Source organism: Phacochoerus africanus, chromosome 15, assembly GCF_016906955.1.
Source record: "Phacochoerus africanus isolate WHEZ1 chromosome 15, ROS_Pafr_v1, whole genome shotgun sequence".
NCBI lineage: Eukaryota > Metazoa > Chordata > Mammalia > Artiodactyla > Suidae > Phacochoerus > Phacochoerus africanus.
In genome coordinates, this window is record NC_062558.1 from 22,513,388 (window position 1) to 22,540,947 (window position 27,560).

General features: G+C 53.4%; 1 protein-coding gene across 2 annotated transcripts; it reads right to left on the reverse strand.

The window, feature by feature from the left end:
- Positions 1-8,995: 8,995 nt before the first annotated feature.
- LOC125116739 (anomalous homeobox protein-like) lies at positions 8,996-22,485 on the reverse strand. 2 transcript variants are annotated; one of them, XM_047762246.1, is made up of 9 exons: positions 22,228-22,485; positions 20,266-20,393; positions 18,048-18,171; positions 16,896-17,100; positions 16,348-16,468; positions 14,615-14,904; positions 11,592-11,739; positions 9,846-9,930; positions 8,996-9,624 (listed from the first exon to the last, which is right to left on the reverse strand). In XM_047762246.1, the coding sequence occupies exons 1-9, from the start codon at positions 22,474-22,476 to the stop codon at positions 9,538-9,540; spliced, it is 1,437 nt and encodes a 478-aa protein (XP_047618202.1). In that variant the 5' UTR covers positions 22,477-22,485; the 3' UTR covers positions 8,996-9,537. The 2 variants fall into 2 exon arrangements, with proteins under 2 accessions (XP_047618202.1, XP_047618203.1); XM_047762247.1 differs by lacking the exon at positions 14,615-14,904 and having other exon boundaries at positions 11,592-11,720.
- Positions 22,486-27,560: the final 5,075 nt, after the last annotated feature.

Below are 27,560 nucleotides of genomic sequence, written 5' to 3' on the forward strand. Positions count from 1 at the left end.
ACTTCTTTTCCTCGTACCCTATAAAAATAAATTGTGAGACTGGCTCCAAATCTGCCTTCTTGGACCATTATCTTGACTCTTTTGTACCTTCATCCTCCCTTCATTCCTCCACATCTTGGAACATCCTCAAGCAAATGTGGGTCAAAGACAGAAAGCTCAAGGTCAAAACTCTGGGCTACTCCAGATCCATTCTCCTCCACCAGCTTGTAACACCACCTCCTTTATAAGTATGATTATGTTTTCTTTTGGTCCTTGTCACTCTCAGCTGCACAAGTCCGGGTAGTCTCTCATGTCACCTGGTCCTCAGCCTTTTTCTAAATCCCCAGTGCTAGCCTTCTTCTGTGCCAGGTGACTGTTCATTTGGTTAACCCATTGACAATTGGTGTGATCCTTTAGATCTTAAGTCCATAGTGACATTAACAATTGCCTGGCGCTTAGCAACTCGCCCTGTACCCCTGATGTTCACATCAATCCGATAGGTCATGTTCTAAATAATAATTTAGAAACTTATTAACTTATTAACGAATTTCTGATCTTCAATGTTTTTTTCTCAAATGTTCAAACAGTAGACACCTGTTCCCCAAGATTGGAACTTATGCCATGTCACCATATCCTCATCTTCATTTCTCTCTTCCTATTCCTATCAATCCTGGGTTCCATAGACTATGATCTCAATAATTCTCTTGGAATAATCCAAAATTCCTTACTGCCTATCCCATCTGCTTGTAAAACTTCAAACTTGGCACCCAGCTGCCACACCAGAGCTACTGCTGGTCTTATGGTAACTGCTAAGAAAAGCACACAACGTATTTTGCTACCATTGTAAATCCAAGACCATCATCAGTCACTTGGAACCATCCATAATGCCTGAAAAAATTATTTTCTTTTTTTCTTTCTAGGGTGGCACCTGAGGCATATGGAAATTCCCGGGCTAGGGGTCGAATCGGAGCTACAAGTGCCAGTCTACACCACAGCCACAGGAATGCCAGATCCAAACCGAGTCTGCAAACTACACAGCAGCTTGTGGCAACTCTGCATCCTTAACCCACTGAGTAAGGACAAGGATAGAACCTGCCTCCTCAGACACTATGTCAGGTTCATAACCCATTGAGGCACAACGGGAACTCCTTATTTTCTTTTTATATGTTAGCATATGTACTTTTTTATTTTTCCCAAAGTCTATTTCATATTTTCTCCACTTTCCTTTTCCCTTCACACACATCCCATGTCCCTTGTCTGTATTTCACAGAGAAGCTGCTAACTACTGGATTGAAATTTTACCACCGAAGTTGCCAAATCTGCAAAAATCTCTAAGATTCCACTGTTTCCAAAGTTCCCCTCTTTATCCTCCTTTGGGGATCTGAGCCTCAGCCCTTCTGCTTCTTAGTAAGTTCATGAACCCAACAGAGAAACTTGGCAGTTGCAACCTCTTCTTTTGAAAAGAATTTAGGCATTTAGCATTTAGGCTCCTGTAGATCTCTCCAAACTACACAGAAACACCTCACCTAGTCTTCCTGGGATCCACCTCCACCATACTCTTTCCACTTCTGCCCCTTTGCTGTGAACCCCCAAGAAAGGCCATCTGTACCACATGTCTCTGTGACCTCACCTCCAACCAGCATCTCAGGCCTCTCCATCTGGGGTGACCTCACTGCTCTGTGGGGGCTTCCCTTGGCAAGGTCACAATGACTCTTTGTTACTAGGCCAACATGGAGCTTTTCATTTTTCATACAAAACAATCTTTGAGTGGCAAACGTTTAAGTATGTTTGGAACAATTTAGACATGTGAATCTCACCGGACAGCTGTGAATCTTACAAAATCTAAAAATGGTGTGACATGTTGGATGAAATTCATGTTACGAATTAGGATTGTACTGTATGTGAAAAGCACAAAATGGGTTTCCAGAACTCCATACCAAAATAAGAATGTAAAATATGTAATTATTAAATTTTTTTTGTCTTTCGTCCTTTTAGGGCTATACCCGCAGCATATGGAGGTTCCCAGGCTAGAGGTCTAATCGGAGCTGTGGCCCCTGGCCTACACCAAGCCACAGCAATGCCAGATCTAAGCCTCATCTGTGACCTACACCACAGCTCATGGCAATGCCGGATCCTTAACCCACTGAGCAAGGACAGGGATCGAACCTGCAACCTCTTGGTTCCTAGTTGGATTCGTTTCTGCTGCACCACGATGGGAAATCCATCGTTATTAATTTTTCCATTTGATTACATTCACAAATGAAAATATCCTTGGCTGCAATGGCTTAAAAATGTACAGTTAAAATAATTTTGGAATTCCCATTGTGGCTCAGCAGGTTAAGAACCCAACTAGTGTCCATGAGGATGCAGGCTTGATCCTTGGCCTCTCTCAGTGGGTAAAGATACAGCATTGCATGCGTCCTAGGTAGCAGATGTGGCTCAGACTCAGCCCCTAGCCTAGGAACCTCCATATGCCTCAAGTGTGGCCCTAAAAAGGAAAAAAAAAATTACTTGGGTGTTTTTAGTCTTTAAAATGTGGCTACTAAAAATATTTAAATGCCATACTTATGGTAATAGAGTGATTAAAGGTACTACTGGGCAGTTCTGGTCCAAGCTGTGAGTGAAAATAAAGCCCACAGAAATGGCTGAGAAAACACTTTTCCCAGGGAAGGGAGCCTACGCCAGCCTCACCCAAGGGGGTAGGCAGGGAGCCCAACCCTGTCTCATGCATGTGCCCACACAGTTTTCAAACCAAACAACTGTCACTCCAGCGTCTGTCCCCCACTACATCTCAAGTGCACACTACACAGTCCTAAATGGAGTGACCTCAATGAAGAGGTCAGAAAATAATTTATCGATTAGGATGAGTCAAAAACAGAGGGGGAATTCCTCTAAAAATCTTTCCCTTAGTCTCTGGTGTTGAGTTCCATTATGAATTCATATGCTTGGGGAAACTTTTGAAGGAAGGTCGTATAAAAAAATCACTTTATCTTTACTATGTCAAACTATACAATATATGTAAAGAATGATAACTCAAGATGTTAGTAATAATAAAGAATATATGTAATAAAAATAATAAATGAAGTCAAGATGATAGGACACAAATAATCTTTTATTTATTTCTTTATTTTTGCTTTTTAAGGCCACACTTGTGGTGTATGGAGGTTCCCAGGCTAGGGGTTGAGTCGGAGCTGCAGCTGCCAGCCTACACCACAGCCCAAGCAATGTGGGATCCAGGCGTGTCTGAAACCTACACCACAGCTCATGGCAATGCCAGATCCCTGACCCACTGAGCTGGGCCAGGGATCTAACCCTAGTCCTCCTGGATACCAGTCGGATTCCTTACCACTGAGCCACAACGGGAACTCCACAAACAAGGAAACTTTATTTTATTTTATTATTTTTTTGTCTTTTTAGGGCCACATCTGCAGCATAGGGAGGTTCCCATGCTAGGGGTCAAGTCAGAGCTGTAACTGCTGGCCTACAGCCACAGCAACATGAAATCCAAGCCTCGCCTGCGAGCTATACCACAGCTCACAGCAATGCCTGATCCTTAACCCACTGCGTGAGGCCAGGAATCAAACCTGTGTCCTCATGGATGCTAATTAGATTAGTTTCTGCTGAGCCACAATGGGAACTCCCTCAACTCCATTTTAGAGAGCCAGGGATCGAACCTGCATCCTCACGGCCACTAGTCAGGTTCTTAACCTGCTGAGCAACAACAGGAACTCCCAGAAGTTTAATAAGAAGTTTACTGCCCATAAACATGGGGGGATAATCAGGAAAACTAATTCTTCTAATTGGCCCACGCCATCACCTTAAATACCATCTTCAACTAAAGACAAATAATGAAAAGATGTTGGGGGAGTGGTGATGCTCTTAAGGGAGGTTAGTGGGTAAAGCACAGTAAACAAGGGTTGTGTTGTTATGTAGACTTAAGTCCAGGTGTTCTCCATTGATAAGTTTCTTGAGATTTAGTCGCCCTTCTATCCCTGGTCCAGAGAGGGAGACACTTGCAAATGGAGATTTCCCCAATAAGTGTAAATTTCCTCCACAAAAGGGCAACTTCTACTTGGCTTTCAGAGATTATCTTGTGTCTGATGTTTCTAAAAGGTTTTTTTTTTAATGATTTTTATTTTTTCCATTATAGTTGGTTCACAGTGTTCTGTCAACTTGCTACTGTACAGCAAAGTGACCCCGTCCACATACACACACATATTCTTTTTCTCACATTATCCTCCATCACAGGTGACTAGATAGAGTTCCCTCTGCTACACAGCAGGATTTGTTTATCCAGTCTTAGTGCAATAGTGTGCATCTATTAACCCCAGATTCCCAGCCCATCCCACTCTCTCCCCCAGTGTTGCTAAAAGTTAATCACTCCCAAATAATCCTTCTGCCTAAGAGGCATATTTTGGGGTTGCATATCCTGTGCCCCTTCACATGGGTGCGCCCCAGTTTGCACATGCCTTTATCTACTGACAGACATACTGATTTCTTTAAGTCTTAGCCATTATAAGTAGAGCTGCTGTATGTAATTACATACAAGTTCTTGTTTGGACATAGTTTTTCAAAGCAGGTGTATAAATACTGGAGTGTGATCTTTGGGGTCTAAGGTGAGACAGTGAGTTTTGGAAAAAACTAGCCAAACTGTCTTTCACATGTGGCTGTATGTGCATTGAGCCTCGAGAGCCTCCCCCCTCGATATAAAGTGATGAGAAAGCACTTTGCCTTTGTGATCTGCTTCCACAAACCCCATTACACCCCCTGCAACACTCATGAGAAAAACACCACATAAGTCCCAGGGTGGGACAGCCTACACAGTACCTGCCCTGTCCTCCTCCATACTGTCACAGACCTCTAAACAAGGAGTCTCAGGAGCTGACAAAGCCCAGAAGAGATGAACAGACTTGATGACTACATGTCAGGTGTGGCCCTGGATGGGATCCTGGAGCAGAAAAAGGTAGAACCAAGGAAACTCAAAATCTGGATAGCAATTGATAATGAGGTATCAGTACGTGTTCCTAATTATGAAAGTCTGTAGAAAACTAGGAGGAGAGGAAAAATTAAAGTCAAATGAGAGAAGTTGGAGTTCCCGTTGTGGCTCAGTGGGTTAAGAGCCCGGCTAGTATCTGTGAGGATGTGGGTTCAATCCCTGGCCTCGCTCGGTGGGTTAAGGATCTGGCATTGCAATGAGCTGTGGTGTAGGTGACAGACACCGCTTGGATCCTGCATTGCTGTGGCTGTGGTGTAGGCCGGCAGCTATTTGAACCCGAGGCTGGGAACCCTAGCCTGGGAACTTCCAGGTGCTGCAGGTGTGGCCCTAAAAAAAAGAAAAAAAAATAAGAGAAGTCTACTGCTTCATATTGGAAATCTAGAAGAAAGTGGTGATTTCCTAATAAAAATACACATTAACAAAATGAACCCCAAAATAAGAAAAATATAAACACCAATTAGAGCAGAAAAGCTTGGAATGATGCTTAGAAATCTCCCAGTGAAAAATCCCTGGACCATTTGGATTCAGAGTTAATACCCGAGTGTTAAGTGACCTCTAACAAAGTCTGATTTTAAAATAATAATTTAATATACTTACACATTTCATCTAGTGTAGGAGGTCAATGTTGACAAAACTGACATTTTATGTACTATTTACAAATATGCTGCCAATTAAACTGTGATTCTTTTTTCAGCAAATGAAGAAAGTTGTGGATGAGTTTTACTTCCACTAAAGCCAGAAGAGGGAGTTCCTGTTGTGGCTCAGTGCGTTAAGAGCCTGACATAGTGTCAGTGGAGATATGGGTTCCGTCCCTGGCCTCGCTCAGTGGGTTAAGGATGTGGTGTTGATGCAAGATCTGGCTTGGATCGGATGTGGCTGTGGCTGTGGTGTAGGCCTGCAGCTGCAGCTCTGATTTGACCCCTAGCCTAGGAACTTCCACATGTCACAGGTGTGGCCCTAAAAAGAAAAAACAAAACAAAACAGAAGACAAATTTTAAAATATTCTTATTTTGGTGTAAAAATATATTTAAGCTTAAGTAATGTTGTGAGTTTTTTGTTTTGTTTTTTTGTTTGTTTTTTGCTTTTTTTTGTCTTTTTGCCTTTTCTAGGTCCACTTCCCACGGCATATGGAGGTTCCCAGGATAGGGGCTGAATTGGAGCTGTAGCCGCCGGCCTACGCCAGAGCCACAGCAACGCCAGATCCAAGCTGAGTCTGTGACCTACACCACAGCTCACGGCAACCCCGGATCCTTAACCCACTGAGCAAGGCCAGGGATCAAACCCGCAACCTCAAACCACTACACCACGATGGGAATTCCAATGTTGTGAGTTTTAAGACAACTACTTCTCAGTGTGTCTATTTACCCTTTCAATGGCATCAACATTGTAACAAAAAAAGGACTGGCACAATTTTCATGAGAGCAAGAACAGGGGGCTGCAGGCCAGTCCCCATGTGCACTTTCTCTCCGCTGGGATGTTTTTCTGGAAAAACTTGAATCTGTAACAAGCACTGCTGTGGGCTGTGAGCAAGGGCACCTTCACACAAAGATGCTTTTGTAAAATACAACCATCCTTCAACAACAAGGGTTCAAACTGCTCGCAGGTGATATTTTTTTCATAGAAAATACACAATACTATATTATCCAAAGTCAGTTGAATCTGCCAATGTGAGACCAGGGACATGTAAGTGACACCCCTTTCTCTACCACGCAGGGGGGCCTTGCCTCAACCTCTCTGCCTCAATGTCAATTGTGCACCCTGATGAAATTCTACCTGAGAAAGGGAAGCTAAATCATGCCACAAAGTCCAAACCAGGGTTCTGTGCCTGCCATGGCTGTGGCATAGGCCTCAACTGCAGCTCCAATTTGAGCCCTGGCCCAGGAACTTCCATATGATGCAGGTCCAGTCATACAAAGAAAAAAAGAATGTATAGCTGAATCACATTGCTGTACAGAAGAAATTGACACAACATTGTAAAACAACTACACTTCAATAAAAAACAAACAGGAGTTCCCATCGTGGCTCAGTGGTTAACAAATCTGACTAGGAACCATGAGGTTTCAGGTTCAATCCCTGGCCACGCTCAGTGGGTAAAGGATCCGGCGTTGCCGTGAGCTGTGGTGTAGGTGCAGATGCGGCTCAGATCTCGAGTTGCTGTGGCTCTGGCGTAGGCTGGTGGCTACAGCTTCAATTCAGCCCCTAGCCTGGGAACCTCCATATGTCATGGGAAGCGGTCCTAGAAAAGGCAAAAAGATCCAAAAAAATTTTTAAATTAAAAAAAAAAATAAAACACAAACAAAAACCACTGAGGTGTTAGGCCCAGCAGGAGATGTGGCTCATCCACAACCACAGGGCCTCTAAGTGTGTCCTCACTCAGGTGTCCCCAGGACAGAGTGAGTCAAGTGAACAGGGTCCCTGACCAGCTAGAAGAGGTGATCCTGCTCTCTGACCCTGGAGAGAGCCCATTTTTCAGTTCCATGAACAAGAACCCAGATCCCAGGAACATCTTTCCAGTAACATGGATGAGGGTGGGTAAAGTGAGGAGCCGGGGGACTCGGTTCTTGAACCAATCGCCACTTGGGGGAACAGGAGGTCATAAACGTGGTGGGACTCATGGTGACTCCATGTACACTGTGAGCCGGCGGGGGGGGGGTTGAGATCCCAGAAATGGGGTAAAAGAGAGAGTAACGTGTTCATGAATTATGAAAATTAAGTACAGGTTAGGGAAACATCAGTTAATTAAAGTTTGATGAGACAGGATATCGGCATTGCTTCAAAGCACCACCCCCCAAAACATTTACACGAGGAGAAAAAGAGCAGCTTTATGGAGGGGAAGTTTGGGGGGGGCAGCGCCCTAACCCGGAGACGGAGGCGGGCACCATCAGTGACTTGGAACAAACTCATGTCCGCCCGGGGGACACAGCAAGGCCCACGCACAGCCTGGGATATACCTTCCAAAATGCGCAGCCCAGGTACAAGGAAACCTCCGCGTGGCCACGCTGGGGAACACGCCACAGAGGGACCCTCAAGTGTCAAGGTCACGGAGTCCAGGAAGAACTAGGCACCACTCCAAGCTGAGGGACACTGAACGATGTGTCAAGAAAGTGCAGCTCGTGCTGCGGGTGGATCTGGATTCTCTCCCAGTTCAGGGCATCGCTGGGACCACCACCAACTTTCTCGGGGTCTGGCAATTAGGACGCACCAGGACTGGTCTCCCGAGTCTGATGGAGGCCCCGTGGGGTGCAGAATCCCTTGGCCGACGGACACCGGGGGTTCGGGCAGGAACCGACTCTCGAGTGGTTCAAAGCAAGGAAGGTCTTTGTATTCCACTCTCGACTGTTTGGAAGTTTTCAATGGTTCCAAATACGGAAAGGCCCGGGCTTTAGGGAACCTAGAATGTGTGTCATGATCCGAGTGCAGGGCCCATTGGTGCCCTGGGTTCTGGCGGTGGAGACAGCACGTGGGGCAGGGAAGCAGTGCGGCTGAGAGCCCCTGGAGGGTGCTGAGCACAAAGGCCCCCCGTGTCTCCTCAGTGTCCCGGGTTCTCAGTGCCCGCCCCTCACACCATCCTCCAGCAGCTACCTGTAGGCGCCCCTCAGTCCTCGGCCTCCCCGACCCTCAGCCCTGAGCGAGTGCACACCTGACTCTGCTCCCTGCTCTGTCACCCCTGTCCTCTAACACGATGGGGGGGGGGGTGAGGGTCAAGGGCCCCTTCCCAGAGATGACGGTCCCTGGGGTCAAGTCAACCCGCAGAGGGGAGTCGCAGCCCCTGGGCCCTGGCACTGGCGCGCTCGGCACCTTTGCTCCCACCTCCAGGCAACTCCTTGTTCCTGCAGCAAAATAACCTGCAGATGAAGGGCAGAGGGCACTGGTGCCCATGCGCTGCTGCTCATACAGCACAGATGCTGGAAAGGGTCCAAGTGTCCAGCCACAGGGATGCGGGGTCAGCGCATCCCTGCCGCGAAACGCTGGCCAGGCCCGAGACGGGCAGGTGTCCGGGACAGTGACGTGAGCCAAGGGGAGCTCAGAACATTAACCTTTACTTTAACTGACAGAACATCTGCTCGGCAAACACCACGCATCCCAACGAGAGGGGTCGCTGCCCCCGACCGGCCCTCCCCAGGCCCGCGAGCCTGTGCGGAAGCCTCAGACACAAAGAGCAAAGGCCACCCACTCCTCACTCGCCAGGCCCACAGACAGGCCTGGCCTTGTCACAGGACAGGTGGCGACAGGGAGAGCAGCAGCCTCCTGCCTGGAGCACGGCCTCCACTGCCCAGCCTGCCCGGGAGCCTGACTGCAAACTGCTGCTGCCTGAGCACAAGGACCCCCCACCCCCGACCTCCGACCTCATGCTCCTTTCTCAGAGGCTTCCTCCCATATGGGGAGTTGCCCGCCAAACCATTCAACAGGCCAGGGGGCCCAGCAGGTCTCAGTGCTTCTCGGCGACACCCCCGGGGGACCCTGGGGACAACCTTCTTCAGTAGGGAGCAAGCTCTGTGACGTGTGCTGCCAGGTGTCCACGCCTGCTCCCCTGGGGCACCGGCCAGCCTCCAGAGGGCAGCTCAGCCCAGGCTGCCCCCTGAAAGCTCCAGGAGCATCCTGGCTCCCCAGAAGGTGTCACCGGAGGCCTGGGCGTCGGGCCACTGCACCTGGAAAGCCAACAGCACGTCACAGTCGAGGCACCGCCTGCGGGCTCTGCCCTCAGGAAGAACCTGCCCCATGACACCCGCCCCAGGCCCCGATCCACTGGGGTCCATCCTCCAGACATCCCTGCCCCGCTGCACCTCTGCCCATTTTCTTCGCCCCAAAGGCACACGCTGAGGGACCAGGAGTTAGGAGGAAAAGCCTGTACCTCACAGGAGGGCCTCACCTGGCTGGAAGGCAGGGGCTGGCTCAGCTCCACGGTGGGCAGGGGGCCGGCGAAGGCAGGCGGGGCCAGGGCCAGCTCTGGGGGGCTGGAAGAGGGATGGGTCAGGACAGGCTCCTTAGGGTCCCACCATCTACCCTGAGCAACAGGCCCTGAGAGCGCTCTGCCTGTCAGAAGCCCTTCCGGGGGCCGCGTGCTCGTCAGGAATAGCCCCCCTCCCGCAGGGCCCTCAGGTGCCCAGGGGGCTGGAGGGGCCTCGACCACACCTGGAGCAGGTGGCTCAGGTGGGCAGCGAGGACATTAGAGGGGCTCACAGTTGGAAGGTGGGGGCAGAGATGTGAAGGATGAGAAGGTCTCAAGAAGGGGCAGGCCGAGTGCAAAGGCATCAGGAGGCCCTTAGGACCAGAGCAGGGGGGCAGCGGTCAAGGGCAGCCACTCGGGACCACGGTCCTGCAGTTTCTTAGTCAGACCTCACCCGCCCGGGACCCTGGGCATCCCGTTCCTGGGTGTACACGCACCAGAGACACCAAGGCAAAAGTGCAGGCTGCCTGTGTCCCGAAGGACCCTAGCAGGCCGGAAACAGGAGCCCCCCCCCAGTGCCCCCCAACAGGTGAGGACCAGGGCGCAGCAGTGAAGGGGAGGGCACTGCCCAGACACAGGAGGCTCGGGTCTTGACGAGGTCAGGCTGGACAAGGAGGCTGACTCCAGGAGCAGATGCTGTTGGAACGTCATGGAGATGACATTCTCAAAAGCACAGCTAAAGAAGGCAGAGCCCTGGTCCTGGGGTCGGGGGTGGAGGCGGGTGGGAACAGTCTCGGGGCCCAGGACCTGCAGCCTGGTTCTAGTTCGTGGGGATACGGAAGCCACGCTCAGAAACCTTTCATCTGCACCATCGAAACACGTGGCTTTCCCTTATGCCAACTGCACCCCAAGGAAGCTGTTGCTAAAGGAACCAGGCGGTCAGAGCAGAGCAGAGATGGGCTGGGCATCGAGGCCAGGGCTGAGTCGGCCGGTGGGGAGGCCTAGATGCAAGGAGAGGCCGAGGGGCTGCTCTGCCCACGCGCCTCCCAGCACAGATGGAAAAGTGAGTCCCCGGTGTGCACTGCAGCTTCGCACCATCCGCCTGTTCCCACAAGGAACAGAGCCTGTGACTTGGGGAGCTGCTCCCTTCTCTCCCACGTCTCCCTGTAATTCCGCCCTCACTGGGCACACGGCCCCCAGCTGCCAGGTTACAGAGGCCCCAAACGCGGGGGGCCCAGTCCTGCAGCCCCCGTGGCACATTCCCTCCCCTGAGGACCCCGGCCTGCCTCGCCCTCCTCTGAGGCTGTCAGTGCAGCTGTCACGGCCCCCAGGGCCCCGGCCACAGCCTCAGCACTAGGCTGTCCTGTTGAAAACTGCACTTTGGATATAAAACCGGGGTCTTGATGTTGCTCAGAAACTAAAGCAGACTCTGTCCGGGGAACAAAAATGCCCGGAAGGGGCTGCCGAGGCCCTGGGCGACTGTGGGGAAGCGTTGAGGCCCCGGGCACCGTCCTCAGAACGGATGCCCCCACCTGCGCCCATGCTTCCAGGCGTTCTCCTGTCTGAGGGAAAAACTACCACCTTCTTTTGGCAGGTGGAGGGGTGTTGCAGTTTCCAGAAAACCCTAGGAGAGGACGCGAACCACACAGCTGGGTGCGGAGAATCCACCGACCATACACGACCCCTCCGTGCCCAAGGAAGCGGCACCTGCCCGGCTCTGCAGCTTACCTCTGGGTGAGCAGGAAGCCGCTCGCCTGCAATGGGGGCTGTGTCACCAGGAAGCCATCTGGCTGCCCTCCTGCCTGGCCACCGTGGGTGCCAGGGCCCTCCTCTTGGCCTGCATTCGTGGGGCTGCCGCTGGGAGGCTCAGCGAATCCTGCACAGGAGGAAGGCCACAGCCAGTGCTGGGAGAAGGGACCAGGGCCCGTGTGGCACAACCCAGACCGTGGAGAGGCCACGGGCAGCCTTCAGCCCAGGGTCTCAGCTCCCTCCCTGAGCAAAGAACAGCCACCACCGTTGATCTCAGTGGCCTCTCCAGGCTTCCAAAGACCCACCTGGTCAACCTCCGCAGACATCACATCTGCGCTGTCACCGTGGACCCGTGCCCAGGGCCCAGCCTCCAGATCTGCCCACCCCGCTGCCATCCCGAGGACAGACCCCGGGGTCACTTCCTGAGTGGCTGCCCTGTGGTTCACTTGAGGCTGTGGCCCCCGCTCCGGGCAGTCCCCCCCTCCGCCCCCGCCTTGGCCTGGGGTTTCAGCAGGACCTCACCGGCCTGTGACGTGTCCCTTCCTTACCTCGCCCTTTCTGTCTACTTAACACCTTTCAGAAAATCTCTTGGTGCCTTTCTCTCTCAAAGGCAAGTCCCTGTGGACGTGACCAGTCCCGGGGCGACTGACATTCGGGAGCAAAATGAACTAAGAGGGAAGGTCCGCTTCTGCCCTAAGTCCATCCCGGGGGAGCACTGGCAGGAGTCCCTGACTCAGACCCCACACAACAGCCTCCCTCCTGTCTGCCGGCCGCCCATCCTCCCTAAGCGAGTGCATCACCATTCCACCTCCACTCTCTGCCGCTTCCTCTTTCCCGCAGAACTTACAAGGGCCTCTGAGCTCCATGAAATGGGGGTACTCTGAACACTTCTAGGTCAATGGTTCTACCCTCTCCCTCTAAGAGAAGAGACATCCAGACGCCAAGCCCAGAACAAAGGGCACGTCCTGGGAAGGGGACGTAGCAGGTGGGAGGCGTCCACCTTCTGCAGACACAGGGCACAGGTCCCACGGTGCTGGGGTGTCTGAAGGGAAGCGGGGCGTTGGTGGGGGCCAAGGACCCTGAGGAGCTCCCTGGGACAGAAGGAAAGCCAGGTGGCATCCTGGGTTCAGGCGGTGAGCTGGGAGCTCGCCCATCCCCAGAGGACAGCGCCCTCCCGTGTGCTGGACACGCTGTGGAGACCAGCTCCCTCATCCCAGCCTGAGGGTGGTCACTGCCCCCCTGGCTCAGCCTCATGAGTAAGAAGGACAAGCAAAGGGGAGTCTTGGGAAGGAAAGACAGAAAAGCTGCCTCACCCAAATGATTCTCTAGGCTCTCCCTGTTTCAGGCTCCTTCTCCTCCATGATCATTCCATGAGCCCAACATTCCCTCCCATCAAGCCACAAAGTGTATTTCCTGAAATTGCTAATTCGGATCCTCAGAGAAACACAAGATATCAGACCTATAAAAACTAACAGGATGTAAGAAGAAAGGAAATCAGATATGAGAAGAGACAGCTTGGAGTTCTCTTAATATAAACAACAAAATAAATCATCACGAAGTTCCCTTGTGGTGCAGTGGTTTAAGGATTCTGCCTTGTCCCTGCAGCAGCTCTGGTAGCAGCTATGACGCAGCCTTGATCCCTGGCCCAGGAACTTCCACGTGCTGCAGAAGTAGCCAACAAAAGAAAAGAAAAGATCAGAAGACGGATTTTCAGACAAAAGCACATACAAGAAGAAAAAGTATCTTTTGAAAGGCAAGCATCTGGGGAGACTGGTTCAGGATTTCCAACATCCAAGTAACATCTGTGCTCTAAAGAGAGAACTGCAGGCAGGAAATGATCAAAGAATAATCCAAAAAATGCCCAGAGCTTAAAGAAGAACTTGTTCTCTGGTTCCTTAAGTTGAAAGGCTTAACAACAAAGTGAATGCAAAAGACTCGGACCTACGGTCATCCTTGTGCAAGTGCAGAAACACCAAGACTTAAAAAGCAAAGAGCTCCAAGAAAGGAAAAGTACATAAACATCAGAAGGACATTCTTACTTGAAAGGTCAACACTGAACGCTGCAATGGTACCTTGCTTAGAATTTTCTAAGGGAAAAAGTTAAACTCAGAATTCTGTCCCTGACAAGCTGTTAATCAAATGTGAGGCAGATGAAAGACAATGTCAGGAGATGCCTGGAAGCAGAAAATTTACCTCGAAGGCACCGTTTCTTGGAAAGTTAACGGAAGACTTTCTCTAACACAAGGAGAGTCAAGACCGAAAGAACAAGACCTGCCACTCAGGAAACACTGAGGCAAACCCAGGGAAGCAATGCAAGGAGGGCCCTGGGAGGACGGCTCCACCCAGGCCTAGGGGGCAGCACTCGGATGGGAACAGGGAGGGCGGCTCCCAGCAGCCAGTCTTCAGAGGCATCCCCTGAAACACTGGCAGAAGCTCAGGACTTCTGCAAAAGCAGGCAACATAAGGGAAAAGAAGACAACGAGAAACTCCAGGACAACGTATATAACCACAGAAGACTAAGAAATTTAGGGGACAAGCTGGGGTGTCACAAGATTCCATGGTGCTTGGTGGGCAAAATACATACGTCAATGCATACCCTTTAAAGGAATTTATAGCTACAATTAGAACTAAGAAGAAAGTAGGACAAGAGCGGAGGAGCAGTAGGGGTCTGAGCTGCTCTGCCCTCCTCTGTTGCAGCAGATGGGGACAAGGTAGTTATGGGGACTGGCGTGCAGAGTGAAGGGGTGGCAGCCAATTGGCTGCATTTTAACTCTTTCCTCAATACCTTTTTTTTTTTTTTCTTGGTCACGTGCACATTTTCTTTTGCAAACAAAAATAAATGAGAAATTTCTGGGCTGTTTGTGGGAAGAGCCTCTGTTGCAGCTGTACCAGTTTAGGGTCTAATCAAAGACACGAGAGTCAAGCGGAAAGTCCTGGCCCTTGAGACACAAACAGGTGCAGCATTTGACAGAGAGACACGAGGTCTGTGTGGAATGACCCACCCGTGGGGCTGGGCTCACCCAGAGCGGCAGGAGTGGCCACAGCAGCGTCAGGAGGGTGTGTGGTGAAGTTCAGCCCGGGATCGTGGACCAGCTGCCCGGTCTGGAAGGAAACTTCCTTGGAGGACACCAGTGCGAGGGACATCAGCCAGGACTCGGGGGCGGCCAGGGAGGGGTCCAGCACGTCACTGCCCGCAGCCAGAGGGCAGAGTCCAAGGCCAGGGCAGACAGGGGGGACAGCGGCCAGATGGAAGCCAGGCCCCTCCGGGTACATCTCACCAGGCTGCAGAGACCTGGAAACACAGCGAAACACCATCCCCCGGTGGGCAGAGGTCCCTCCTGCTGCAGGCTGAGGTCGGGGGCCTGGGAGGAGACTCCAGCCCACTTCAGGAATTTGGGCTCCCGACTCAACTCAGCCACCGATGGCCGTGGAGTCCACCAGAGGCCCAGTCGCACTGCCTTCACAGTGCTCCCAGGGGTTGCTAGGGTTCCAAGGACACAAACATACAACTGCTGCAAACCTGAGACACTACCAGTTTCTTTCCAAGGGCCTTCAATGAAGCACTGCTGCACAGCACTGGAAGCTAAATGTGAGTAAGAAGAGCCTAACCGTTGAGTGAATAGATGAGGTGGACTTAAAGGAATATCAGGCAGTAGTTTATAATCTAAAGAATGACCATCGACAGGAGTTCCCATGGGGGCTCAGTGGTAACGAGGCCAACTAAGATCCATGAGGATGCAGGTTTGATCCCTGGCCTCACTCAGCAGGTTAAGGTCAGGGTACTGCTGTGAGCTGTGGTGGAGGTCGCAGACAGGGGTCTGATCCTGCATTGTTGTGGCTGTGGCATAGGCAGGCAGCTGTAGCTAGAATTCAACCCCTAGCCTGGGGACCTTCATGTGCCACAGGTGCAGCCATAAACAAAGACAAAACAAAATTTAAAATCGTCATAAGAAAGAATGACTATTCCACAAATGCTCACTGGTCTCAGATGGTGCTCCTGACCACCGGTTAATAACTGCCCACCCCCATAATCTGTGCCACAACCTGCATGGCAGGCCCGATCACTCTCCCATGACACAGATGAGAAAAATCACGACGCCAAGACATCATGGAACCTGCCTGAGGTCACAACTGGCAGTGACGGCCTGGATGTGAAGTGCCAGCCCAGGCAGTGTCATGAGAGGTGTTGATGACATAAGGGTAAATGGAAGAGGGGGGCACAGCTGGATGGTTCCACTGACGGTTGCTCTGACGGCTGGTGCTGCTGGCGGCCCTCACCCTCCTCGTCCTCAGGGCAGTTGGTACAGCATGCTGGGAGGAGCAACAGGCTGAGGGAGAGGGCCTGGACAGTGCCTGATCCGCAGTAGGAACTCACGAAACATGGCTAAGCCTAACTCAATGAAATACCAACCACACCAAAAGCTAGAGAGAAACCATGAGGTCGGCAGGTTTGCCTTTAGGAGGCCGGTCTGCGTGGTTTTCTTCCTTTCTGCTGGGTCGTTGCCCCATTCTCCAAGATGGCTTCACAGTCAGGCTGCGAGTCAGGCTCCAGGGAGCAAGTGTGGGGTCCCTGACCTGGGCGCCTTGCCGGTCACTGCTGTCTCTGCTCTCAGCCATCACTGACCTGGTCCCAGTCATTCGGGAGGCATTCCCACACCCACTCCAGGCCTGGCTGCCCCTGAGGATGGGGAGCGGACCAGGGATATGGTCCCATGGCCTAGGTGGATGGCCGTACCTGGGGGCCAGTGACATTGGCACAGCCTCCTCTCTGGAGAAATCTGGGCTCAGGGCCAGCGGCTTCCATGGCTCTTGAGGGGTCTGCTGGGTCTGGACAGGCCCACTTTCCTCAGGTGGTGCTGCTGCAAGCCGGAGAGACAGGAGGGGAGGCTGGGGGATGCTCCAAGTGGCAGCCTCCTGCCCAGCAGGTTAGGAGCAGCCAGCCTCCTGGGAAAGGGCGCCACCCAGTGTGCTTTGGGCTTTGATCTGTCTCTGTCTGAACAGCAACCGGTAATTACCAACCCACCACACCTTGAATTCTGGTGCTCAGCTCACTGTGCACTGACCCCTGGCCCTGGTCACAGAGTACCTGCTAACCGCAAATCCCTGCTGCAGCCCCACCTGGGCTTAGCCTCAGCTTCAGGGACCTCGCTTCCCACAGGGTGAAGTCCTGAGTTTGCAGACTGGGGAGTGGGGTGGAGGCTGGGGGGCGGTGAGTGGTTCTGTGACCGGTGACCCTACCTGGGCCTGGCCCTAGACACAGGCTTAGTGCGAGGGGCCACTCACCTGAGCCCTGAGGCCTGTCCAAGCTCCCACGGCCAAGGTGGGGGTGGTCTGCAGGCTGGGAACCCGCCTCCCTCGCCCTCGGGTCCTTGGCTGCTTCCTGCGCCGGCGCCCCGCGCTGCGCAAGGGCCCTCTGGCGCCGCCGGTAGTTGGCAAACCAGTTGTAGACCTGCTCGGTGGTCAAGCGCGTCTCCAAGGCCAGGTCCTCCTGCCCCGAAACAACGCGCCGCTAGCCCAGCCCGCTCCTGAGCCAGGACCTACACACCAGGCGGCCCAGACACCAAGCCCCATTCCTCCCTCACGCCGCCGCCCCGCCTTCGACCATCCAGAGACGGAGCCGCGGGCAGGGCTGCCGAGCAGGACCTTCCCCGAGGCTCTGTCAAGACACTGCCCGCCTGCCCGGGTTGAGAGAGCACCGGCCACGCCTGGCCCGCGACCAGACACCTGTCCCTCCTCAGCGGCCTGATCCCAGCCACTGCCACCTGCCACAGCAGGGCCCTCTGGGAGGGCCCAGCTGATTGGAAGCGTAAAGAGAAGGGGCGGGGCTATCACCGGGAGCGTCCAGCTGATTGGACGGGGAGGGCAGAAGCTGGGCGGTCAAAGGGAGAGTCCAGGCGACTGGACCAAAAGAGAAGGAGCGGGGCGATCACTGGAGAATCCAACTGATTCGACCGACCGGAGCGACGTGAGCACGGGGGCTTTCTGAGCTGTAGTCCTCTCAGTCCTATGCCCTCTGCCTACTCCCAGGGAGATCACCCTTCATCCTGCCTGCTGGAGCCCTGGAGGCAGTGAGGGCTCAGTGGGTATCGCTTGAAGCCGCAGTAGATGACACACTATTAAGATCCCCATGAGGAAACCAAACCACCCATGTGTGCAGGCTGGACGTTCGGGGGCGGCCAGCCAAGGAGCACGGTCCCCACAGAGTTCAGGAGAGGGAGAGACGACCAGCGCCCCGCAGACGGGCCACCAGGGAGGTGGGGAGGTGTGGCAAAGGGTGCAGGTCAGGCCTCTAAGCCTGATGGTGTCAAATAGGGGCGTTCCCCCAAGAGTGGGAGTCCCCCAAGGGTGCATGTCCCGGAAGGGTGGGTGTGCCCCAAGGACAGGGAGGGTCAGCCAAGGGGAGAGTTGCCTGGCCTGGCTAAACTCTGTTCTCACCCGCTCAGCCTTGCTGGGGTTGGTGCTCACGCCCGAGGCAAAGTCCTGCAGCTTCTGGCGAACTTCTCTGGGGAAGTTGCGGCTCTTGAGGCCCTCAGGGCAGAGGGAGGCGGGAGGGGGGTTCCTGGATGGGGACAGGGAGGAGGTGGTTACAGACCCCCTTCTTCTGGATGCACCTCTTGTGCCCCCTTGCTCTCCTCTCACTGGCCACCCTGCTCCACGCTCGGTGCTGTGCTCCTTGGGTCTGTCCCCTGAACAGGGCAGGAGCCGGTGTTGCCTCGGCCCACACTCCACACTCCCCTGGGGTTTCCAGTGCCACTCACTGTCCAGTGCCCGTGACTGCTGAACCTGGACGATGAGGGTATTGAGGCTGGTTATGCTAGTCTCTTTACCGGGTGCATACTGGTATTTTTCCAAAAGAAAAGGTGACATTAAAAAAAAAAGCACCTATCTGTACAAGATCTGATATCCAAAGGCCCTCTGAACGAATCCCCATGAACTTAAAAAACGTACCTCACACATCCCAGTGGAGCTGGATCCCCCCACTCCCGGCATCTTCCCCCAGCCTGTCCTCTGCCTCCCAGTGAGTGACCAATGCATTTCAGCCAATCAGGCCAAGAGCCCTAGAGCCTAGCTTTAATCTCTTCACCTCCAACGCATCCACGCTGCCAGCAAGTCCTCCAAAATCTATCCTGACACAACCATTTCTCAGGCCACGGCCACTCCCAGGAACTCCAAGAACCTCCTGCCTCTGCTCCTGCACTGACCATCTGCTCTAATGCCAACGTCACCCTCCTTATGCCCGGACAACATTGTCCCCGAGCTCAGGCCTCTGCAAGGCTCCTCGGGCCTGTGCGGCAGCCCCCACCACACCAATGGCCAATGCCCACTACTGAGCGCATCTGTCCACACTCCCTGCCCTGTATTATGGGATCTGCTTGGTTTCCTGGTCTACTGTTCATTGTCCACACCCTCGGGCAGCTCTGCGAGAGCAGGGACCCAGGGCCTGTGGCAGCACCCAGCACCCAGGGGCCTCTTCACAAGCACTGTAGGCTGGTCCCCACAGCATTGTCTCTGCTGCCCCTGCCTCTGGTGGCTCTCAGAAGCTCCAGGGGAGGATGTGCTGCATCCCTGAAGACCTCAAGGGGGGGCAAGTGCCAGGTCTGAGGATAGCCCGGCGGGCACCGTGAGAAGAAATCTGTCCTACCCAAAAGGAATCCTTCTCTTCTTCCACCAGCCAGGCCCCTGGCTCAGCAGTCAGTCACTTGGGCTGTCGGGAGCCCAGAGCCAGGCCTGTAGCCCTTCCCCTTGGGGAACACCCAAGATCAAGAACAAAAGGTCTCGTGGGAGTTCCCGCTGTGGCTCAGCAGGTTACAAACCTGACTAGTATCCACGAGGATGTGGGTTCAAACCCTGGCAGGTCTGAACCCGCATCCTCATGGATACTAAGGACGTGGCCTCCCCACAAGGTTGCAGATGTGGCTTGGATCTAGGGTTGCTGTGGCTGTGGTGTAGGCCTGCAGCGGGAGCTCTGATTTGACCCCTAGCCTGGGAGCTTCCATGTGCCAAGGGGGCAGCCCTAACAAGCAAGCAAACGGAAAAAAAATCCTGCCTCTGCATCTCTCTAACAAGTAACCTTGGCCAAGCAACTGCCCTTCCTGTACCTCGTGGTCATCCGAGAATGGTGAAGGTGGTACTGATAACAACTAGGAGCTCGAGTGTTTACTTCATGCTGCTAATGGCCTGGTGGCGATTATTATTAACATCGCTCAGCAGCTGTCCTGTGCCAGACAAACTTCTAAGCACCTCAGTACCTCATGGGGTGCGGGTGGCACCTTCCTCTTTATCTTTTCTTTAAAAGGTCCCTCAGCCCTGAGGGGTTGTGCTGGGATCAGGCCCGGCCTCCAGGGCACCCCTCCCCCTGGTGGAGAGCGAGGGCAGGGTGCCTGCCCTCTGACTCCCTCCCTGCAGGTCCTGGCTCTTGGGCACCGGCTCCTGGGAAGGCAGCCCGTCCTTGCCCTGCAGGCACAGGCACAGGGGGGCACGTGGAGCCAGCCGGCCGAGCAGGTGGCGGTGCAGCTCGGTGTCCCGCCCTGGTCGACCTGGAGCCCGTGACCCTCTGACATCACTGCTCACCCGCCTTCTCCTCTCCTGACCTCCCGCCTCTGTCTTCAGCCTGTCTGTGGGCTGGATGGCCAGGCCCTGGGGAGGTCCGTACCTCTTTCTGCAGCGGAACTTCTGCACCGGTGTTAGCTCAGCCACACCAAGCCTCTTCATGAGCAGCTGGTAGTGGATGTCGTTCCAGAGCCGCACCAGCTCAGCACTGCCCCCAGGCACCCGGCACCCCTGAGGACAAGAGCTGGCTGAGCCCAGAGGCCTGGCTCCAGTCCCCTGGGCCGCGTACCACACGGACCACGAGGGGGTGCAGCTCCCTGTCACACCCCAGAGGTGGGGAGCTCAGGTCAGTGACCCGCCCATGGCCACCGCACACAAGAGGCTGGGCAGAAGTGCAGGGCAGGTGTGCAGCCAAAGGCTTGACCCCCACCCCGCCCCTTGCTGGAAGACCCTTCCCTCCCACCAGCCCCATGGGCCCTGGGGCTTAGTGAGCACATTTCTGAGCCCAGGGGATAAGGGCTCCCCGTCTGTGCCAGTGACAGCTACAAGCCAGCGTGAGGTGGGCACATAAGCAGACTCTGGACACGGCCAAGGACACGGGGTGCGGGCCAGCCTCCAATGCAGCCCCTGTGGCCAGGGTGTAGTTCTCACCTTTCACCCCAGTGTTCTCAGGCCCATCCCGGCGAGGGAGGTGCAAGAATCCTTTAGCTTTCTCTTCAAGTGTCAGAAAAGCCCATTTGCCCATTTTCCTGGGCAGAGGCCACAGGTCCCGCCAGGAGGCAGGCAGGGTCCTAGGACCCAACCACCAGGGAACCCGGGGGACAAGGGGGACCTTCCCACCGCAGGAGTGGCCCTTGGCAGGAAACGTCCTTTCCTTTCATCCCTCTCAGGTCTCAGAACACATCCCCCTTCAGAGGCATTTCTGGAGCATCCTGACTGAGAGATGGGAGATGTTCATCACCCACGTCATGCACACATTTTGCCACTGGCTCTCCTCCCAGCAGCTGTTACAGCGCCGTGTGCTCACCTTTCATTCCCCCATCTTGGAACCCTGAGCCCCCTGAAGTCCCAGGTGTTCTCTTGGGTGTGGGGGATCCTCTAATGAGCAGGACTCAGGCACCCCCACCCCTGGCACCTGCAGTGCCGGAGGGGAGCCTGACAGAACCCAGATGGACCAATAGATTGGTTTTTCTCATTATGAACGGGGGAAGAGGCCACCCCCGAGAACAAAGGAGGCACTGGCTAGACGGGGTGACACTGGCACAGAAACCAGATGGGTAGGAAGGCACTAGCTACCCCAAGAGCAGGCTCTAGCCTCGGGCAGAGGGAATGGCTTGTGCAAAGGGCAAAAGACAAAGCTCTGCGGTGTCCACAGGGCTTGGGGGAGGGAGGGACACAGAACTGGGAAGAATTGAGTATCGTGAAGGTCAATGCGTAGTGAATGATGCATGGACTGTAACATGGAGTGTAAAGGGGAAGCCAGGCCCCCAGACCTCTTCCTGAAGCCCTCTGAGCCAGATGTATTCTGGAATTCAGAATTTCTCAGGTTTTAGGTAGTAACCCAGGCGTTGCTACCTCACTTGACCCTACCCCAGTGTCATCTGAGGCAAGTAACGTCCTGTATTTAGGTATCGCATGACATTAAGTGGATAAATAAAGACCCCAAACAGCTTCACACCAATGCGACTCAGGCTTTGATGCCAAGTGAGTTGAGGTTCAAGGTGCCACCAGAGGAGTGACAAAGATACTTGTGGTTTCAGAGATCCTGAATGCAGACCCCCAGATGAGGGACTGAGACCTTGGGTCTATCTGACTGTCTTGGCTAATTGAGACACCAACTCTCCAAGCCAGGACCACTATTCCAGGACCACTGGGAGGTAACAACGGGATAGTTTGCTCTTAGGTTACCAAATGACTTAGAACTTAGTGCCACGAGAGCTTGTCATCCCGGCTTGGTTTAGAGGCCCCCTTCCCAAGCCCTTGCTGACCTCTGGGCATCTCCATGGGGCTGGGGATGGTAGTGGCTGCTGCCCCTCTTTCCACACCCCCTGAGCCCCAGTCCTACCTCCAGCAGCCGGCAGGCGGCCTGGTGCTGCTCCTGTTGGGCCAGCGCGCGGGCACATACCAGGGCCACGTCCGCGTGGTCCAGGAGGTACAGGCGGAGCTGGCTGTCCAGCACGGCTGAGACCAAAGGCTGCACCTGCTCGGGGTCGTCCTGGAGGTCCCGGCACAGCCTGCCTGCGAGGGTCACCAGCTCCGCCAAGGGCGGGCCAGCGCCCCCGCTGCCCCTCAGCAGCTGCAGGAAGCTCTGCATCCTTGGTCGGGTAGGTGCCCCCTGCAAACAAGAGGGCAGTCAGGACCATGGCCCACACTGACCACGGGCTGACTGCCCATCAGTCCTCAGACCTACACGGCGGGGCCTCTCCTGCCACAGGTCCTCCTGCGAATGAGGAGAGAAGTGCCCGCCAGAGTCCCTTTTAGTCCCCAAACAATCCAGACCTTGGCTGTGCACCAAGACCCAGCTGGGTGATATTGCTACAAGAGTTCACCTCCGGCCTCAGGACCTTCCTGTCTGTTTCCCAGGGGACCCCATCTCCTCCCCTCTTGCACCCCCACACCCCACTTCTCACACACTCTGTTACTGAGTTCCTTTTGCTCCTTCCCTGGGCTCAGTGGTGCAGGGCCCCCTGAATTGGGGCGTCAGATTCCCCCAGCATCTGCCAGATGAAGGTCAAGGCCTCTCAGAGCAGGTGGGCAGACGACCTTTACACTCCTGGGAAGGGGAGTCAAGGGGCCACTGGGGCAGGACCAGCAAAATTTGGTTTTAACTCTTTTGATTTTGGAAAAAAACAAACAAACCCATTTTTGAAAACCACAAAGATTTTAAGGTTGCCCTAATCCAACCAATTAATCAAAGAAAGGGAAGGGAAGAAGGATAGAAAAAAGGAAGGAAGGACAGAAAGGCAGGAGAGAAGAACCTGCACAAAGAGATGAACACGGGCCCACCTCACTGGCCCAGCACTCACAGCCCTGCTGGAAACAAGGCTGAAGGGCATGAGCTTAGGAGATGAGATGCTGCCAACCCGCTTTCCTCGCAGGGTGTGAGGATCTGCAGAGAATTCCTATGCTCCTGGTGGAGGGTCTGGCCTGTTTCCAGCTCTTTCTGCCCGGCACTGCCTCCAGGGCGCCCACCAGGGAACGCGCTCTTCTCTGTGCTGCCCCTTTCAGGCTTAGTGTCTTGTCACTTGTCTTGTCACCAACGTTAGTGTCTTGTCACCAGGTCCTGCCCCAGATCCCTGCTTTCTACCTGTCGTGATTAGCTGGAGACCCCTGACCTCGTGTCTCTCTTGGGACCTGGTTTCCTCCAGCGCCCACTCTCCTCCCGGCTCCAGGAAGGGCGGGAAGGGGGCTAAGGGCCGCGTTCACGAGGGTGAGACCTGGAGTTCTGCAAACACTGAGGGGACGGAGGGGGGCAGGGGACTTTGCCGCGCATCCTGCTTGGACACCCTCCGCCAGGCTGCGGCCCTGCGCCCCCGTATCTTTAGCGGCGCCCTGCTCCCCATGGGGTCCAAGATGCCTCCCAGGCTGCCCACCCAGGTCCCTTGACTCAGTCACCGCGGCCCAGAGGCCCCCAGACTCATCCCCTCCCATATGTGCCCCGATTCACTCACCGTCACCTGGACACTCCGGGGACTCGCTCACCAGGCGCGCGGGGCCAGCTCAGTCTTCCTTGCTCTGCGCCCACGTGCCCAGCACCTCCCAGCAGGCAGCAGGGAATGCGATGTAGCTACAAAGTATCGAAGTCTCGGCCAATCCTCGCAAGGGCCCCACCCCACGACCCAGGCCTGTGCCCTTCCACCCCCGCTCCCCTACATAGGTGGGGGCGTCTGGAGTTCTGCCTGGGTTTGTGGGGGTTCTGGTGGTTTTGGTTCTTTGGGGGTCAAGAGGTTCTCAGACATCGTGGAATCCAGGGATCTGCTCAGGAGCCCCGAGGGAGGGTGAGGTGGGGTGGGGGGAATTCGAGGCGCCGTCCGGACTGGCTCTGCACGCCCTCAGGCCCCGAATGGAGTGGAGCTGGGATCCTGGGGGCCTTGAACTGGAGTGGAGGATAGGGCGCCATGACCCAACCCCCTGCTGCAGGAGGAAGTTTTGACCCTGGAGTAACCCCACACCATCACCCTGGTATGGTGAGCTGAAGAGTCAAAGCCCAGCTAGGGTCACAGCCTGTGTGGCTGACACCCCAAGCCCTCCCATGCTGGTTGAGGTCTCCAACCCCAGCCTGGTCCCTGTGGGAGGAGTGCCTTCAAGGAGTCTGTCTCCACAGAAACCCCTGAAGATCCCATCCTGGGAGGACCCCACAGCATCCTGGGGTGGAGAGGCCTTCCTGATGGTGGGATCTGGAGGGTAGGTTCTTGCCGGCCCTGGTCAGCCGTGCAGGGAAAACCACTGCGCTGCCATTGTCCTCACTGGACACAGTCTGACCTCACCCTGCGAAGTTTAGTTGTGTGACTTTTGGGGCACATAAAGCAGGAAGAACCCCTAGAATTGAGATGAGGAAGAGTTCAAGTTAGTTGGTTTTTGTTTTTTCCTTCAGCATTCAGAATTTCCCTGGTCAGGGGTTGACCCATGCCACAGCAGTGACAATGGCAAATCCTCAATCTACTGAGCTACCAGGGAACTCCCCAAGCTGGCTTTAAAAGGCTGGTCAGGGTAAAAGTTCTCTTGACACCAAAGTTTATGCCTAAATTTATGCAAAAGACTTTGGCAGAAAGAAGCATTTGCTCCTCTGAAAATCTAGAAACAATTCAAGCACCTGGTGGAAGATTTGCTAAATAATCCCACTTCAGAAAGGGGCTGGGCTCCTGGAAGGCAATTAGGAGTTGTGCAGAGGAAGAACGCTTCCTGACCAGACTAGTGATCATGATACATTGTACAATAAAAACGACCTGTTACAAAATGGTGGGATATGAGCCCATTTGAAAAGTACAGACATAAAATATATGTGCCACACTGTTAAACCCTAGTTGCCACCAGGTGACAAAATTATGATTTTGACATTTATTTTTATTTAGCCTTTCAATTTTTATAAAAAAGATAATCTTCTGTTTTCCGCTTTTTAAGGTTTTTGTTTGTTTTGTTTGTCTTTTTGCCTTTTCTAGGGCCGCTCCCACGGCATATGGAGATTCCCAGGCTAGGGGTCTAATTGGAGCCCTAGCCACCAGCCTACCCAGAGCCACAGCAACTCGGGATCCGAGCCGCATCTGCAGCCTACACCATAGCTCACGGCAACGCCAGATCCTCAACCCACTAAGCAAGGCCAGGGATTGAACCCGCAACCTCATGGTTCCTAGTCAGATTCGTTAACCACTGCGCCACAACGGGAACTCCTTAAGGTTCTTCTTTAGGAAGTGAAAGAAAAATCACAGACAGCAGGGCTGAGGGAAGCCGTCCCCACCCACCAAGTGTACCAAGGCAGAAGCAACCCTGCCAGAGAAATTCGAGCACTGGGCAGAAAACCCTCCCACTGTGGGGATGCAGTCACAGGCCTTTCTCTGGGGCACCCTAAGTGCTCCATGAGAATATTCCCGATTGCTCTCTACCCATTAGTACCAATGAATCTAAAACATCAACAGTGTTGGAGACCATTGAAACTGCTGAACGATGCAATAAACACATTTGGCAAACGTGTAAAAGAACAACCACTAAGAGATAGCTTCATCATTACCTGCACCTGATTTTGCTCATTAACTTACATCACCTTCCTTAACAAAAGTCATGTGGGCTAAAGCCTAGGTGCCTTTGTTCTGCGGAACGGAGTGCCTCCTGGTCCCCCACTTTTCTAAGTGTCAGGGTTTGTGCTTTGTTATGCTGTGCCGTCCCTCTTCCAGGATCTCCCGTTGCCCTGCAGCTCTGGACGTGGCACAACAGAACCCAAAATATGCAGGTATGCACATTTTCTTTCTTTCTTCCTTCCTTCCTTCTTTCTTTCTTTCTTTTTTTTCTTTTTAGGGCTGCACCCTTGGCATATGGAAGTTCCCAAGCTAGTGGTCAAATCAGAGCTACAGCTGATGGCCTACACGACAGCCATAGCAAGGCAGAATCTGAGCCATATCTGTGACCTACACCACAGCTCAGGGCAACACCAGATCCTTAACCCACTAAGCGAGGCCAGGGATTGAAACTATGTCCTCATGGATACTAGTCTGATTCATTTCTGCTGCACACAGAAACTCCCAGGTATCTACATTCTTAAATGAAACGTAGCTCAACAAATTTTATGATTCTAATTCATTGTTATAAAATCAGGAATTTGGGGGATTGCTGGGTAAGATATTGTTTACAAGCACTGCCTTATTTGAGCCTCTCAACCTCCTTCTGAGTGAGTTATGTTCCCTGTTACTGATAAGGAAATAAATAGGTCCAGTAAATTTTAAACCACTTTTCAGAGGCCTTCCACCAATAAGTGGCCTCCTCTAATTGTCAGACACAAAAACAAACATTCTTAACTTAAGCACAAAACAATTTTAAGTATTCTAATGAGGCAAATTGTTCATGAGATTTACTTGTAATAAATGTCCAATCCTCCTACAAAAGGTAGGCCAAAATGTCATTGTAAGAAACTTTTGGCAGGAAAAAAAGCTTTGTGCGGGAAAGGATTCTCTGCACTAGGCACCCTTTTGTCTTGGTCACTAACCTTGAACCAGGCACCCCCATGTCCTAATCATCTCTGTCCCTAGCAAGTCTTTCACATCTTTTGATCACACAATACTTTGCCTAACTCGTTGGTTCTTCCCATAGATCAAAGTAGACATGAAGAATAAGTAATTAACAGATGACCAGGTCTCTTCCCTGGCTTCCTCTCCAATGATCTCTCAAACAGTGTCATCAAGGTGGCATCTACAGAAAGATCGGGAGGAGGCCACAAGGCTGCATGGGGGGGGGGGGCACAACAACCTGACCCCACCCCCCTCAATGATTAACTGAGATGACTTCCCTGATTCCCTTTAAAAACTTTCATGGCCAAGCAGAATCTTGGGAGGGGGTTTGAGGGGCACGCAGAGTCTGCTATCTTTCTGGATTGGGGGCATGGGGATGGAAATCGTGCTTCCTGTCATCATCAGTGAGTATTGGTTTTGTGAGCTGTGAGCCGCAGGACCCATCTCAAAAACGTAATTATCCACAACCCACTGTACACAGAGGCTGCTTCTCTCCTGTTCCATGTGCTCTAATCTGAAATGCAGTCATTACTGCATGACACATTCTAAGGCATATTTCCCTGTTATTTCCTATTTTCTCTTCACTCTGGACCCAGACTACCTGGGGTGGATTTCCCATCAACTACTTCATAGTTGTGGGACTTTAGACAAATTCCTAAAGCTCTCTGTACCTTCTCTTCTC